This window comes from Bacillus rossius, assembly GCF_032445375.1.
Source record: "Bacillus rossius redtenbacheri isolate Brsri chromosome 9 unlocalized genomic scaffold, Brsri_v3 Brsri_v3_scf9_2, whole genome shotgun sequence".
In the NCBI taxonomy this organism is placed as follows: Eukaryota; Metazoa; Arthropoda; class Insecta; order Phasmatodea; family Bacillidae; genus Bacillus; species Bacillus rossius.
The window spans coordinates 19,169,194-19,183,397 of NW_026962013.1; the positions used below are offsets into that span (position 1 = coordinate 19,169,194).

Sequence of the window (14,204 nt, forward strand, 5' to 3'; positions counted from 1 at the left end):
GCAGCCTGTTACCCGGTGATATATTCCTCTGTAGTGTGGGTGCTGTGTCGGTAGTATTGTGTAAACTGCTGTTTGTGTTGTGGTACTGGCAGTGTACTGTATTCTGATCCAGCAGTCAACCCACTTCAGTCACGTAAAACAGAAGTACTTCAATAGCAATAATAATAATAAAACAGCACATACTTGCCTATAGATGTGGCGAAACCTTAAGAGTGAGACAGGGATGCGACTTAATTACGGCCATTGTTGCGTCGCACTCACACACACGCACAGTCCTATAACGCATACCAGTCTTATATCGAAAGTTTGGTTATAAGATGCTGCACCTCCCTAGGCCTACAACAAAGACAGTTGCTATTTCAAAATGTCTAAGTTCACAAAGTCCAAATTGGCGCCTAAGTATACCGCTGAGTGTCGCAGGTTCAGTCCGTGAAGGCACGAGAAACTCCCCGAAGAAACGATATCTGGTGTTTATATACCGGCGCCGGCGTACCGACGCCTTGCTGGGATTGGTCCAGATTTGGCGCCCAAGCGCCTAACGTAACAATCCCAATAAACAACAATCATAAATCAAAGTTACGTAGTGGTGTATACACCACAACACAAGTAGTAATTACTGACGTATTATAAAAAGTTTAATAAAAATGCACTTAATATGAAAATACTTCCCACGGATTCCTGATTACAGGTGTGTAACCCCACTTACGGTTATGTGAAACTTGGTCCAATGAGTACTGTGTCTGTAGGATGCGTAAACAATGACACAATGGAGCATAGTTCGATGGCTGAGTATCAGAGTGACGTAACGGCCATTTCCTAATTTTTGAGGAGAGAGAAAAGAAAATTCCAAAATACAATTATTTCTAAATATTCAAAAGTGGTTTAATGCTAGCTTTATATGGCTCACACTATAGGCTAACATGAAATGTTCCTTCTTTAGTTACTACCCCCAATTATTTAAATTTAAATTTCAAAATACTTTTTATTATTAATTATTAAATTAATTTCTGAGGAGATACGTTTGTATGACTCTAACATAAAAACTAGTTTTAAATAATAGTCAATGGAGATGCATTTCTAGGACTATTAAAAAAATCCTTTAAACAATTATATTACAACAATATACTCAGGGTTACATTACAGCGATAAAACAACGACTTTACACAAACAGTTATGCAGATAACCAGAATTTAAAAAAGAAGACATTTTTTAAACATACTTTTTTTATTCTACCATCACACTGCTACTCCTTATCAACGCTGTTGATTTTCCCCCTACTACAATAATGTTAACATTTTTATAGCACTATCTCATAACTTGATCATCACACTGCTCTTTATCATCACTGTCCAAGTTGTAAGTTCCTCGTGCAAGAGACTGATAAAAATGGTGGTACTGCTCCTTGATTGTCTAGGAGGTGCATAACTGCAATAAATCAGCAAGTTTCTCCTTCTGGATTGTAAGGGGGCCATGATACAAGGGTTTCAGTTGAGGTAACGTCAGAGATGTTCGAGATCTCCTCTGTGTTGCAAAGCTCTTGAAATCATCCTCATTGTTGTATTTGAAGTACAGATGCAAAAAGTCACTTTTCCTAAACTGAAAATGAACTATCTTGAGCCACTGTACAGTATTTACGTTACTATCAACTTTCTTATTCTTTAACATCTCCTTCTGCACTGTCTTAAAGTCCATGAACTCTTCTTGATCCATCTCGACAACCTTGTACAGCCTTCTCTTTGATGCCATTTGAACAACTGTATACCAACCCGATGGGTCATAAATGTTGACATTTTTTTGATGTTTTCTCAATGTTAGCGTGAACAGAATCGCATTCCATTTGGGAATGCCCAGGTTCGAAAAAGCAATGGTCGATGGTTGGAATGTTTAGAGTCTTCACTGCATGAAGAAGCATGGTGCACATGCATTCCTATTTTGTCCACCACAAGTATCTGAGAATAAAAAAATTGGTTTGCCATCAGCAATGTTGTGGAGTTCTTTGAGTAAACATGATGCTATTTCTGATGATCCCCTTCTAGCAGTTCCCTCATGCCGCATGTAATTTGTCGCTTCTTTTGACAATGTGTTATATAAGGTTGTAGACAGCAAACCTGCACTTGTAAAATATGGCTTTTGCATTTACAGACGGACAGTAACGAACTGCTTCTAGATCAAACTCTAACAAGTGGCAGTGTCCATTCTTGGCATTGCCTTTAATTTGGTTTTTTAAATTTCGTGCAGACTGCTTGCGCTTCAAATGTTCATTATGGACCTCTCGCTGTTCCTTTTGTTTGTCAGGTGTCAGATTTTTGAAACACAAGCAATTATTACACTCAACTTTTCTTGGAGAATGGAAAGATAAATTGAACTCTATGTTAAAAATTTGTCTGTACAGCCATATCTTTTCAGGTTTCACTTTTGGTAGTTCAGCTTCACATTCAGCTACGTAAAAACTGTACATCTTCTCAACACTGAGATCTGGTGCTAGATAACGTTTAGACGTGTCTCGGCGGCAATAGTGTGACGGCACAACCGGAAAGGATGAAATATGATTCCTGATTCTTTCTTTGGATTCTTCGGGTCTCTTGACTCCTGGAGAATGATGCCCTTGTCCATTACTACTAACCATATAGCTGCTGTCTTTTTTTTACAACAGTACGCAAAAATGTTTCAGATATCCCGAACGATTGGAGAAAAAATCCTAGACAAACTTGATGTGCACAGTTTACCTTAGGTATGAAATATTGCTTCGTCACTTGTCTCCGAGAGATTTCATTGCTACCACGAATTCTGCCTTTGGGAACAATTTTCACAAGAGGAGACAAGTACTGTCTCTGTTTATCAATGTCACCCATACTCCAAAATCTTTCAAACATCAGTTTACTCTCGACCTCGTTAATTTTTTCATTGCACTTTCTAGCACATTTGTGACAGTCTTTATGCTGAAAAGTCTTGCAAGGGACCTCCTTCCCAGAAGTTGATAAGTATGTCTTGCCAGACTGCCTATTCTGTTTTCTAATTTTTTTTTCCAGGTAGACTCATTTCTTACCCTTTTCCTGGTTTTCTTCTTTTCAGTGATAATGTTTTCTTCTGTATCAAGAACATTACCTTCAATATTTTCTGGTAACTGTATAAACGATTCCTTACCTTGATTAGCTGCATCAAGTGGACCTAAATCTTTACTCATGCAGGCACTAGCTGTGATATTTCTGGTGGTCACCTTACCAGTTCCACATTGTAGTTCAGCCAGGTTTGACATGGGAACTTTGAGCTTTTTGGTGTATTTTGTCTTTCGTCTGCATTTACGTTTTTTTTATTTTCATTTTATTTAAATTATCTTGGCTGTCTGAAGAAGATTCCTGTGAGCCTTCAATAGGGGAATAGTCATCAGAAGATTCTCCTAGAAGTTCTTCAATGTTATCCATGTCATCAAAAGATTCTATTTTTTCTTCAATATTCTATATATCAGGATGGTGGATTTTTTCCGTTTAAAAACACTTTTTTCCAAGGATATTGGCCACACTATTCGAAATATGAATTTGTTCTTCAGTTAGCTCTGACGATACATCTGTTATAAAACTTTCTTCGGCTGTCTGAGCAACACCACCTACAACAGGTAACCTTATTATTAATACAACGTATTGATAATATATTATATGATGGACAACTGGAATGTAGTAGTAAAAAACACCAAAAGGCAGTCCTGCTCTGGTAGTTTGTACTCTTTTAACATTATACAGATCGAAAAAAAATAATTTTAAATAAAATCTTTACACAGGAGTGTTAAGGACTCTGAGACAAAAAGTTGTAATAAGGCACTTATTTATATTTATTAATATTATAAAAATTTCATTTTATGTACCACATAAAATCTTAATTAAATGAAACAATCTGAAACCAGCCTAACTGAATGGTATGCCCTTAAGTACTCATCGAATTAGGTGATAATGTTCCTTGGTATATCAGTGACATATAGTGAGTGTAATAGGATGGTGGTGTACTGTCTGGAAAATAACTTTTTTTGTATTAATGTAGGTTAAGATAGTTTTATTTAAACTTTCTTAGAATATTGTGTAATAATGTTGTCAACTTTCTTGTAAGGGAGTATCTAACACTCTTTACAGAAATCACAACACCTACGTTATTCCAGTTAACTAAAAAAGTATGAATTACTGCAATATTCATTACCAAAAGTGGTGACACGAACATGCAATGTCAGTAATAACTCACCTTCATTCACAGTATTTTTCAAGACAAGATTTATTAATTGTTGCCCTCTAGATGTCATTTTTCTTGCAGACATTACTCTCTGTCCAAAAAAATTATCTTCAAACTGTAACAACTGTAAACATAATCGCTTATAACAGTGTGCCAACATGGTAGTATCTATTACCTTTGCAGTGTCACCAACTGACATGGCAGACAAAACACATTTTCTACCTTCTGATATTTTTATCCTGTAAACCAAAATAAAGAAATCGTTATTAGGTCCTGGTAGTACAAAAGTAATAGGTTGTAATGTTTGGTGATAAAAAATTGTGTTAAAAAACATGCACAAACAGGCACCGTCATAAAAGAAAACGTAACTCCATTTCAAATTTTTTTAACACATAGTAACAGAACAACGTAAGTGCCAATACGTTTCTATGGTTCTGCATATGTGTTTTTAATTGAGGGGGAAAAAAACCTAAGAACCATTCCGTTACTCTGGTTGCAACAAGAGCCAATACCTAAGCAGAACATAAGGCTGCGGGAGTTACGCCACTCTGGTACTGCGTAGAGTTGATTTTAATATGTACATACGTTATATAACCCGAAAATCACCATTTTGGAGTTATGTCGCTCTGATACTCAGCCATCAAGTTAATGGCAGACACGTGCACGGGAGGCGACTGTTCATAATGTTTATGTTTTTAAAAGTTTATATTTATTATATTTAAATTCGTGTGGGCCGCGTATCAGCACAACGGGATTTCTATATGTCAAAGTGCAAGTAGAAATATATAATTGTCCGTTTATGAGTTGGTTAAAAAAAAAAATTAAATAAATCATGAGAGATATAATTTCTTAATCTCATGATGTCATGTCTTTTTTTTTTATTACGACTTAAAACATTTCTGTTAATAGATGTGTCCTTAAATTCTCAGAAATATCATGCAGATATGGTTGCGACAAACAACTTCCCAAAAGAAGAGGTGACTTAAAAAATGCAGCTTATATTTGAGTATCATCACTAATTTGAAGAAAAAGTAAGCTGGATCTATGTACAATTTACGTTATTATAATTTCGAAATATTTTTTGTACTTTCGGAAGAAAACAAGTTTCTTGGCTGGTCACCGACACGTTTGTGGGAGGTGGGGGGGGGGGGGGTGTACGTTAATTACACAGTAATTGTGTGAAAACAGCCCCGCAGGTTTTCACCAGAAATGTTGGCAACCTCGCGCGGAGGCGCGGACACTCACAGGCGCGGCTGCGCAGGTCCCAGATCTTGAGCGTGCGATCGTGGCTGCCGGTGACGACCTTGGTGGGCTCGCCCAGGAACTTGGCGGCCATCACCTTGTTGCTGTGGCCCGTCAGCGTGTGCTGCAACATGACCACGACGTCAGTCAGCAAGCAGGCCCGTTCAGGCTAGGTCAGGACTGGTCCCCCTCCGCAGGACTTGTCACCGCTTGTGGTATAGGGAGGTGGGGGGAGTGGCTCACGGTTCAGGAACATTACATAGAGTCTGCTTCACGCTTTGATTGCAGTACAGTGCAAAACACCATCACTGTTGCCACACTGTAACAACTCAGCTTGTTAAAATTAATTTTTTTTTGTATATGAAATATGATAAATTTTAAAATGTTTAATATTTTTTTTATTTTTATGACCATAAATTAGGGCAATTGACTATATGATCACAGTTCTTAGTTTATAAATCACTCTTTTTTTTACGATTTTCAGACTATTTTTTTCCGAATCATCGTGGGGTTACTTGTCAAAAAACTGTAAGAATTACGTTCAGCTTTTTTTTTTTTTTTTTTTTTTACTTATTCCCAACACAGAAACAAATTTAGTTGCTACGTAATTTATATCATGATAAAAAATCGTATTTTAAGTAACTTGCCTCAGTCACATAGTTCAGTCACCAAAATTAAACCGGTTGATAAGACAGTGCCGAGGTTAAATCAAAATATGCAGTTGTGGGTATGAATTTTTTTTTCTCTCCAAAGCGTGGTTCTTTGAGTGGAGAGCTAACGATCCTCCCGTGACAAAGTTAATTTCAGCAGGTTTCGGAAGGATGCAAGTGGCCGGGTTTTTTTTCTTCTCGAAAGTGCCCAATTAATCGCGGTTGGAAACAATGTGAACTTCACGTTGCAGCGGCGAGTCGTCCGACCACAGTCACGGGTCATCGGCCACCGCCATGCACTCTCTCTCTCTCTCTCTCTCTCTCTCTCTCTGACTTCCCAAGCTTCGACGGGCCACCCACATCCCGCCGCGGAGCCGCGGGAAGAGTCCGTCATTAGGGAAGAGTCGAGGACTTTAATTGCGATTGCGTCAGGACGGGACATGGACTGAAATTACGCCATCCCCCGCCCAGCCCTTTCCTCGCAGGAACAGCGCTTATTACTCGGATACAGGAGAAGGGTTTGCACGAGTCCATCTACAAATACGCTGGCGGCTACATGCTGTCTGGAACTCCTCGGCAGCCTCTGGGTAGGCAAGGTGTCTGTTGTTATTACCAATATACGAAATACAAATATGCACAGTAAAGCAATAATAATGTCAGCGTGGGAGCTTTTTTTTCAATCATGAGACTGCTTTAGAGACATTTGCACTTGATATTTGGGTACGTAGCTATGTTGTTTACGGTTTGGTTACACCATATTTTTGAGCTTTCTAGCACATTTCTGTCACAGCATAAGAATTACCGTAAATTTATTTAAGATTGTTTGCTACTTTTTTACTATGTTAAAGTATTTTACAAGCGCTAGAATTTTTCTTACAATGATGTCCGTATCAGTCAATCAGGAATCAGGACAATCCTGGTTGCTGCCTAGATGCTTGTTATCACTGCACTCAAAGGTGTACGCAGGGTGAGGGGGGATGGGGGATTGATCCCCTCCCTTTCTCGAAATCCTAATAAATCTAACATTCCCACCAACAAATCCGCCCGAAAATAAATTCTGCACAAGCTCCTGACTACACTTACTCCCCTTAGCACAAGACTTACTGTAGCTGGAAAACACTGTAGAAGCGAGTAGGGCTGAACTGAGCCCGGAGGCAAAGTAAGCTCAGTAATAATTTCAGATGTCAGCGAGTTTAACAAACTTTTACAGGTATCCCATACACATCTATTAAACCAGCAATTGTTTTAAATAGTTTGTAAGTTGCAGCTGTGAGTTATGCATCTATTACGACTATGATGGAATTTATTTAACACTAGTGTGCGATAAAATTGTTATATCGACACGAAAAATGAAACATTCAACACAATTGGTGGTACAGAAAATAAAACTTGTTTGTAAATAAATCGCCATAGTAATTGAATGCAATTTATTTGAATTTGATGGCAGTTTCCTGCTATAGTCTTGCACCAATTATACACCGCAGGAGCGGATAGTGCCTGTCCGCCCGGACAAAAAGCGCGGTGCCCCCTCCGGGAAGCCAGCGTGAAGGCGGGAAACGAAGTGTGGACGGCGGACGGCGACTGATTGGTCCGGAGGATCGCGGCGAGGCGGTCCGAGTATGAAGGGAGCGCAAAAACACCTCGGCATCGCCGGCGACGGGAAGAAAAGAGGCAAATTACCCGCCGGCAGCCTCGGAGCTGGTGCAGGCCCGGCGCGTCTTAATCATCCGCGAGCTCACACAACGAGCTGTCGGCCCTGCCCCCGTGTCACCAGCTTGACCGCCTCTGACGATCCCCCGTAAGCCGCTTGCTTCTGTGACAACGATTATCAACCGCCCATGGCCAAGATGGACAAGACCACGGATTGAAGGGGGAAAAAAAAATTAGTTAAATTTTTTCATTTGTTGTCTCCCGAAAGTAATAACTTACCATTTACGAACAAGCTATTTATTAAAATTTTATATTACAATTTATAATTTTGGAATAAACTATTTTTATATTTATATTATATTAAATATTATAATAAAATGTATGTATTTCATAGACACACAGCCAATAGACTGTAGGTAAACATTCAATGTTTGATTCAACTCCACGTATCACTGATGATACAAACTGCCCGCGCCAGTCCACAAATACACTGCAAGGGTTAAGCGAACACACGGCGGAATACACGTGACCGGTTCGGGTCGGAGCCTGCTGCTGGGGCGACGGGGTGCTGGGAAGACTTCTTTTCACAGACGAGAGAGCCAAACTCCCAATCGTGCATCTTCGGTTTTTTATTTTATTTTGGACAACTCATGATAACTAATGGTAAATTAGGTTAGGTTAGCTACATTATAAATACTTTAAAACATTGTGGACGGTTGATTTGGTTAGGATAGCTACATTAAAGATACTGTGAAATCATGTAAACGGTTTCCTAGCCCTGGATACCTAGCATATTAAAAAAGTTATTTGCTACGCAACCTTCGGGGAACTTGGGGTGTGGCTCTCTCGTCTGTGAAATGAAGGCTTCCCGCGGGGCGCTGGCCTCCGCCGAGCTAAGAGGTTCGACCCGCTACGCGCCACGGTGGCTCGGTGGACAACAGAAGTTCAACTGAGGCCATGCTCGGCCGCAGATTCAAGCGCCGAGGTCACGCGGTACACACTAACAGAGCCGAGTCTTCAGCTGATACTGTCGAAAGGAAATTAATAAATAACGCCGCACTAAGCATAAACAATAGTAACAGTATTTCAGGGTCGAAACGGGCTTATATTATATTATATTTTTTTTTTTGCGATTAACGCGCAGGGAAAAAAATTCTATAGTTATTGCGATAAAACTGAAATAACACCGACAAGTATGCAAAACTCCGTATAACATGAAAGTTAGTAACACCATTATTCAACATTTCAATAAAACTCAATTCATATCACAAATTTCCTTACATTTAACATATGACAATCAAAAGCATTTATTTTATTTTTTCGTTCAAAGGTCTTGGATTTTTTTCTTTTTTTTTTCTAATTTTTACTTTTCCAACTTTGAAATTTTTTTTTAATGCTTGGCGATTTATTTGTTCCGAATATTTTGATCCCCAACACGCTTATCACAAAATTATTTTACTGTAAAAATACATCATGTATCACATTGAAAATTACAACATTTTAGTGAAATAAGTAGGCCTATTAAGAAATGTTTTTGGTATTTATTTACTAATACTAATATATTTGAAAACTATAAAATCATTAAAAATTGTCTATTGCGTTAAATAACTAAAACCAATATGTGTAATTTATAAACCAAAATAATTTAGTGCGAGAGAAAATCCCAGGCCTGTGATTCACCGAATAATACAGTAATTAAAAAAATATCAGGACAACCAAATAAAATATTGTTTTACAAAAATATATGTAAGAAATAATTTTTTTAAATTTAATTTTCAGGACCCCATATTAATTTTAGTATAGTAACGTAAATTGGATGAATTAATGAACAGTCTAGTGGACATCGGGGTGATCAGACGATGAGTGGCGATGTTTCGAGTATGGAGCAGCGACGGATCGCAACGTCCGCCACGTCTTCCAAGTCCGAAGTCTGAATCCGCCGGGAATCGAGGCAAGATGGTGAGAAGAGAGTTATATGAACACACGACCCTCGTGACAACCACGTCACTGGAAAGCCTATTAGGACATATTACGTAAATTAGAACTAAGCAAAGGAGCGGTAAAAAGAAAATATACATATAAATACAAATTCATACCTCGGAAAATATGTATTTTGTAAATATTCTGAAAAATAAACGATAATCATACACAGTAACATCATATAACAGCTTGGTTTTAAGAGACAGGTCAACAAGTACTAATTTTATAACTTTCAATAAAAAACATTGCACGAAGTTAATTATGGCAAATAATCATTATTTCGTAAATGCTACCATTATGAACTATCGAAAAATACTTAGTAAAAAATTTACTTCGCCCGAACAGGGACTTGAACCCTGGACCCTTAGGTTAAAAGCCTAATGCTCTACCGACTGAGCTATCCGGGCACATGTGTTACCTGGACCGATTTCTGGTATATAACTATGAACACCGGATGATATCTTTTATAACTAAAATAACTTTGGACTTTAATCCATATACATAATTATTCTTCCCAAAAACGACATTACCCGAGGACGCAACGACTCAAGGACGCCAACGAACGGTAGAAAACAAAGATTCACAACACTTGACTTCAACTTTAGGAGGCGAAAACACAATTTTACGATAGGTTTATAAACTGAGCACAAAATTCAAGAACGAGAGAAACGCTAGACGCTAAAAGTTCAAAAACGACGTTTAAAAATACTAATTTATAAACTATGCAAAAATGCAATGCAAGCATCGACCAACTTTCAAGATTTTGCGTTTCGGCTAGCGTTCCCCCATTATATTAGAAGTAAAGTTTTCCGAAAACTTTAAAGACGTAGAGACGCAAATATTATATTTTCACATGATAAATTTTTGTGAAGGAAAAGAAAATAATATTTAAAATCAAATAAAAGACTATTTTATATGTTTTCATTATAAACTTAAATTATCAAAATAAGTTTAAAAAAGAAATTTGTTTTCTTCAATTCTACATTTTCAAGTGTACAGTTGGTGACCTTGCGATTTATGAACGAGCCTGCTTCTTTTGCATTGGTCGGGTATTGCGTTGTTACGTTCCTTGTACAGTTTACCCAGCTTAACTCCTCAATTAAACATAAAAAAAACAACTTATTATACAATATCAATACAACACGTGTATAAAATTAATTATTTGATTTAGTAAATTAATCAAGATAAACGTTAATTAATAATAAAAATCAATATATATGAAGAAAATTTATTCTTATTTATTAATGATAATTATTTATTAAAAATAATGTAATTATTTATAATGAAAATAAATTACACTTACGGGAACATAATATATATAAACACATTTGAAAATTTATAAACACAATATCTATCACCAATATTCATAGTAAATAAATCTATTTTTTAATTATATGGACCAGTATTCAATATCAATCACTAAAGTATATGATATAAAAACAACACACATAATTTTAATTTGCATGTAGCCTTTTATCATCGTGTCAAGTTTTTGTTTTATGCTGCGCGCGCATCGTAAATATTCATTCCCATCATATTTTCATAATGCGCCTAAAGAAGTATAATAAGCAAAATTCCGTCCAGTGTCCAGTATGTCATAACTGAGGTGAGTTGAATACGCAAGGCAAGTTCAAAACTGAATTCGGATACGGCATTGACGTAACGTTATGTTCGTTTACGCCTGTCGAGAGTAAGTAGCAGGTTTCTTTTCTAGTAGGCAAATTATAACAAGAATTGCCCGGAAAAAAAAATCTGTATTTATAGTTTTCACATACTTAAGTTTTAAGTACTTTTAAATTTTTTTAGATTCAGTTTCAAGTAGTCAAAATTCGATGCGTGCTCTATGGTTTTAGTTCATTTACCTTTTTTTGCGAGTTCTCTATATTCCACAATGCTGAGATATCAAATCAATATAAACGTAAGAAAGTGTTAAAATAACTAAAATTGTAAGAAAATGTCAAAACTAAGCTGACGTATTCATTTTAGATATTATATATTTTTATGAGTAGATTACATGGAGGTAACGAAAATTCTGTTTTTGATTGTTTAAAACCAACGGAATATTCGCGAGGAAAACGTTACATATTATTTAGCATTTTTACAAACCTACTAACGTGTTGTTGGAATTAATATCACCGCGATCGTGCTAGAGCCACGTAGGCATTCGGATACAGTGGGAGAATTCAGAGAAAGAACGAGAAATAACGGTGCTGGATAAATTCGACGGTCTCCGACGGTGACGTCATCAAGTGACTCGAGGGAGGGGGGGGGGGGAAACAAAAACGCACACGTGACCAATAACCGTCGCAGCGCCATGAAGGGTTTCTTGCGACACGGGAGTCGCAGCTTCCGCGGTGCGGCGGCCCCGCCGAACTATCGACGAGATTTGTAATCAAAAATTCAATTCTGAGTCGTTCCGCGGGCGACAGCGACACGTAGGGGGAAAAACGAAAGCGCGGTAGGAGGTCGGCGGAGGATGAAAAGAACACGTCATTCGCGCTGTTTCGGGGAAAATCGATTTAGGGTCCGCGGGGTCCCCTCTCGCGAACCCACTGAGACGTGTCGCCGATGTGCCCGCTCGCTGCTGCCATCTAGCGCTCGGCTCGGGAACTACACCAACCGCCAGGCACGGCTCGACGAGGGAGGGCTGGGATGGCGGCGAGAACGAATTTTCATTTTTAAATTTGCCGAGTAAATTTATTTTAACTAAAATATTTATGCTTAGTCTTCACACGCCACGTCAAATTTAAGAAGATTTTGCAGAGAGGCTACCAATTGTGGCCGTTGCCATGGTGCGACTTACGGAGAATCTTTTCATAGTTTTACGTTTCATGGTCCATAGATCCAAAAACCATCGTCATATTTAAAGTTTATATATAATTTTTATGGACACAATATTTGACGTAATTTTGCACAAATAATTTCCAAACTGACATAAAATATAAAAATGAAAAATCTCGACCAAGTTCTTTAATGAACATTGTAAAAAATTTTTCTCATATTTTTTGCATAACGCACCTAAATAAGTATAACATCCAATAATAAACTTATAGTTTAAAAAAACCTAAAAAAAAAAAAAAAAAAATTCTGCCGTCTTCTCGTCGTCTATAGGACAACTATGACATTTGAGCGGTGACCGTAACATTATATGGCATATAAATAAAGGCAAAGGTGAAATGCAAGTCACTTCGGTGCTTTCATGAATCTGTACCGGTTGTTTTATGCCTAAAATAATCCGAAATCAAAATTACTTTTCGGCCCGCAGCGACTTCTTAAATGATTTTCGTAAACACGCCCCACTAGAATATCTTTTAGTAGTTTTGGAAGTACATTGTTTTTTCTGAAGCTCTGCGCACCGTATGTGCGCCCGTGTAGACGGGGCCCTAAAGTTGGTACTCAATCGTACGTAAACTAGCCCTATAACTACTTAATTAACAACAGTATGATCGCAGTTACTTGTGTAATGCAGTGGCGTAGCCAGGATTTGTGTATGGGGGGTGTTAAGAAGCATGGCACCCCTCCCCTGTATTAAAGCGGGGGGTCCGGGGGTCCTCCCCCGGGAAAATTTGGATTTTAAGGTGTAAAATAGTGCTATTTTAGCAGTTTTCGGTACTTAAATTTAAATATTGTAATGGTAAAAATTTTATTAATTTTAATATGAAATTTGTTTGAGTGATGAATAAGAAATTTAATTAAAGATTTGGTGCTAAGGGGGGGGGGGGGGTTGAACCCCTAAACCCCCCCCCCCTGGCTACGCCCCTGGTGTAATGTACAACGATACACGCTTTGACTGCACTAACACGATTTTAAATTTATTTCAAAAAACGTTCTTGTGTGATACTATATTTTTCACACTCGTGAGGTACATGGAAGCGCACAGCCTACGCCTATATGCCAGGTTTGGAAGGAACCGTTATAACCTCGGCACCTACGCCGACGCTAAAAAAACGCAGGGGTCGAGAGGGTTGTACGAGGGGAAGGGGGGTGTGCATGGACAAACTCGAGCCTGGATAAAAGGCAGGTTTACACGACAGGCCTCGAGTCGCGGCCCCGCGGCGCAGACAAAAGACTCATTCAACCTCGTGATGAATGGACGCGCGGTGTCTCCGGCGCCGATGCTAACGGGGAATAGATGGTCCTGAGAAGATAGGCCCCTCTGTCACAACGAGAGAACAAGGACCACGTGTCACTTCCACGAAAGTCTTCATCCACAGAGTTTTTCAAGGCGCGCAACTAACGAAGCGTAGATGCGACATGCGGAAATATCGTCTGTCGTGAGAGGTCTTGTAACGAACCTCAGTGAACGACCGTCGACAGATGAAAGTACCCAGTACTCTACCAAGCTAGCTAGAGCGCAACTGTAACACAATTGTTATCGTTTTTTTTTTCATTAGGCCTACCATCAAAATGTAAAACGGAACTACAAAACTGTTAACATTTTACTTTCAAATTATAAATATAACTTAG

The 14,204-nt window shown here is 38.3% G+C and overlaps 1 protein-coding gene and 1 non-coding gene across 2 annotated transcripts in view; both read right to left on the bottom strand.

Moving 5' to 3' along the window:
* LOC134543077 (autophagy-related protein 16-1-like) overlaps positions 1-14,204 on the bottom strand; it is a 271,142-nt gene that overhangs the window by 26,828 nt on the left and 230,110 nt on the right. The window contains exon 3 of the mRNA XM_063387840.1: positions 5,461-5,581. Coding sequence (XP_063243910.1) covers positions 5,461-5,551 — 91 coding nt within the window. The 5' untranslated portion in view covers positions 5,552-5,581. The remainder of the gene's footprint in view (positions 1-5,460; positions 5,582-14,204) is intronic.
* On the bottom strand, positions 10,072-10,144 carry Trnak-uuu (transfer RNA lysine (anticodon UUU)). Its single transcript has one exon. It is a non-coding gene; the product is annotated as a tRNA-Lys (tRNA).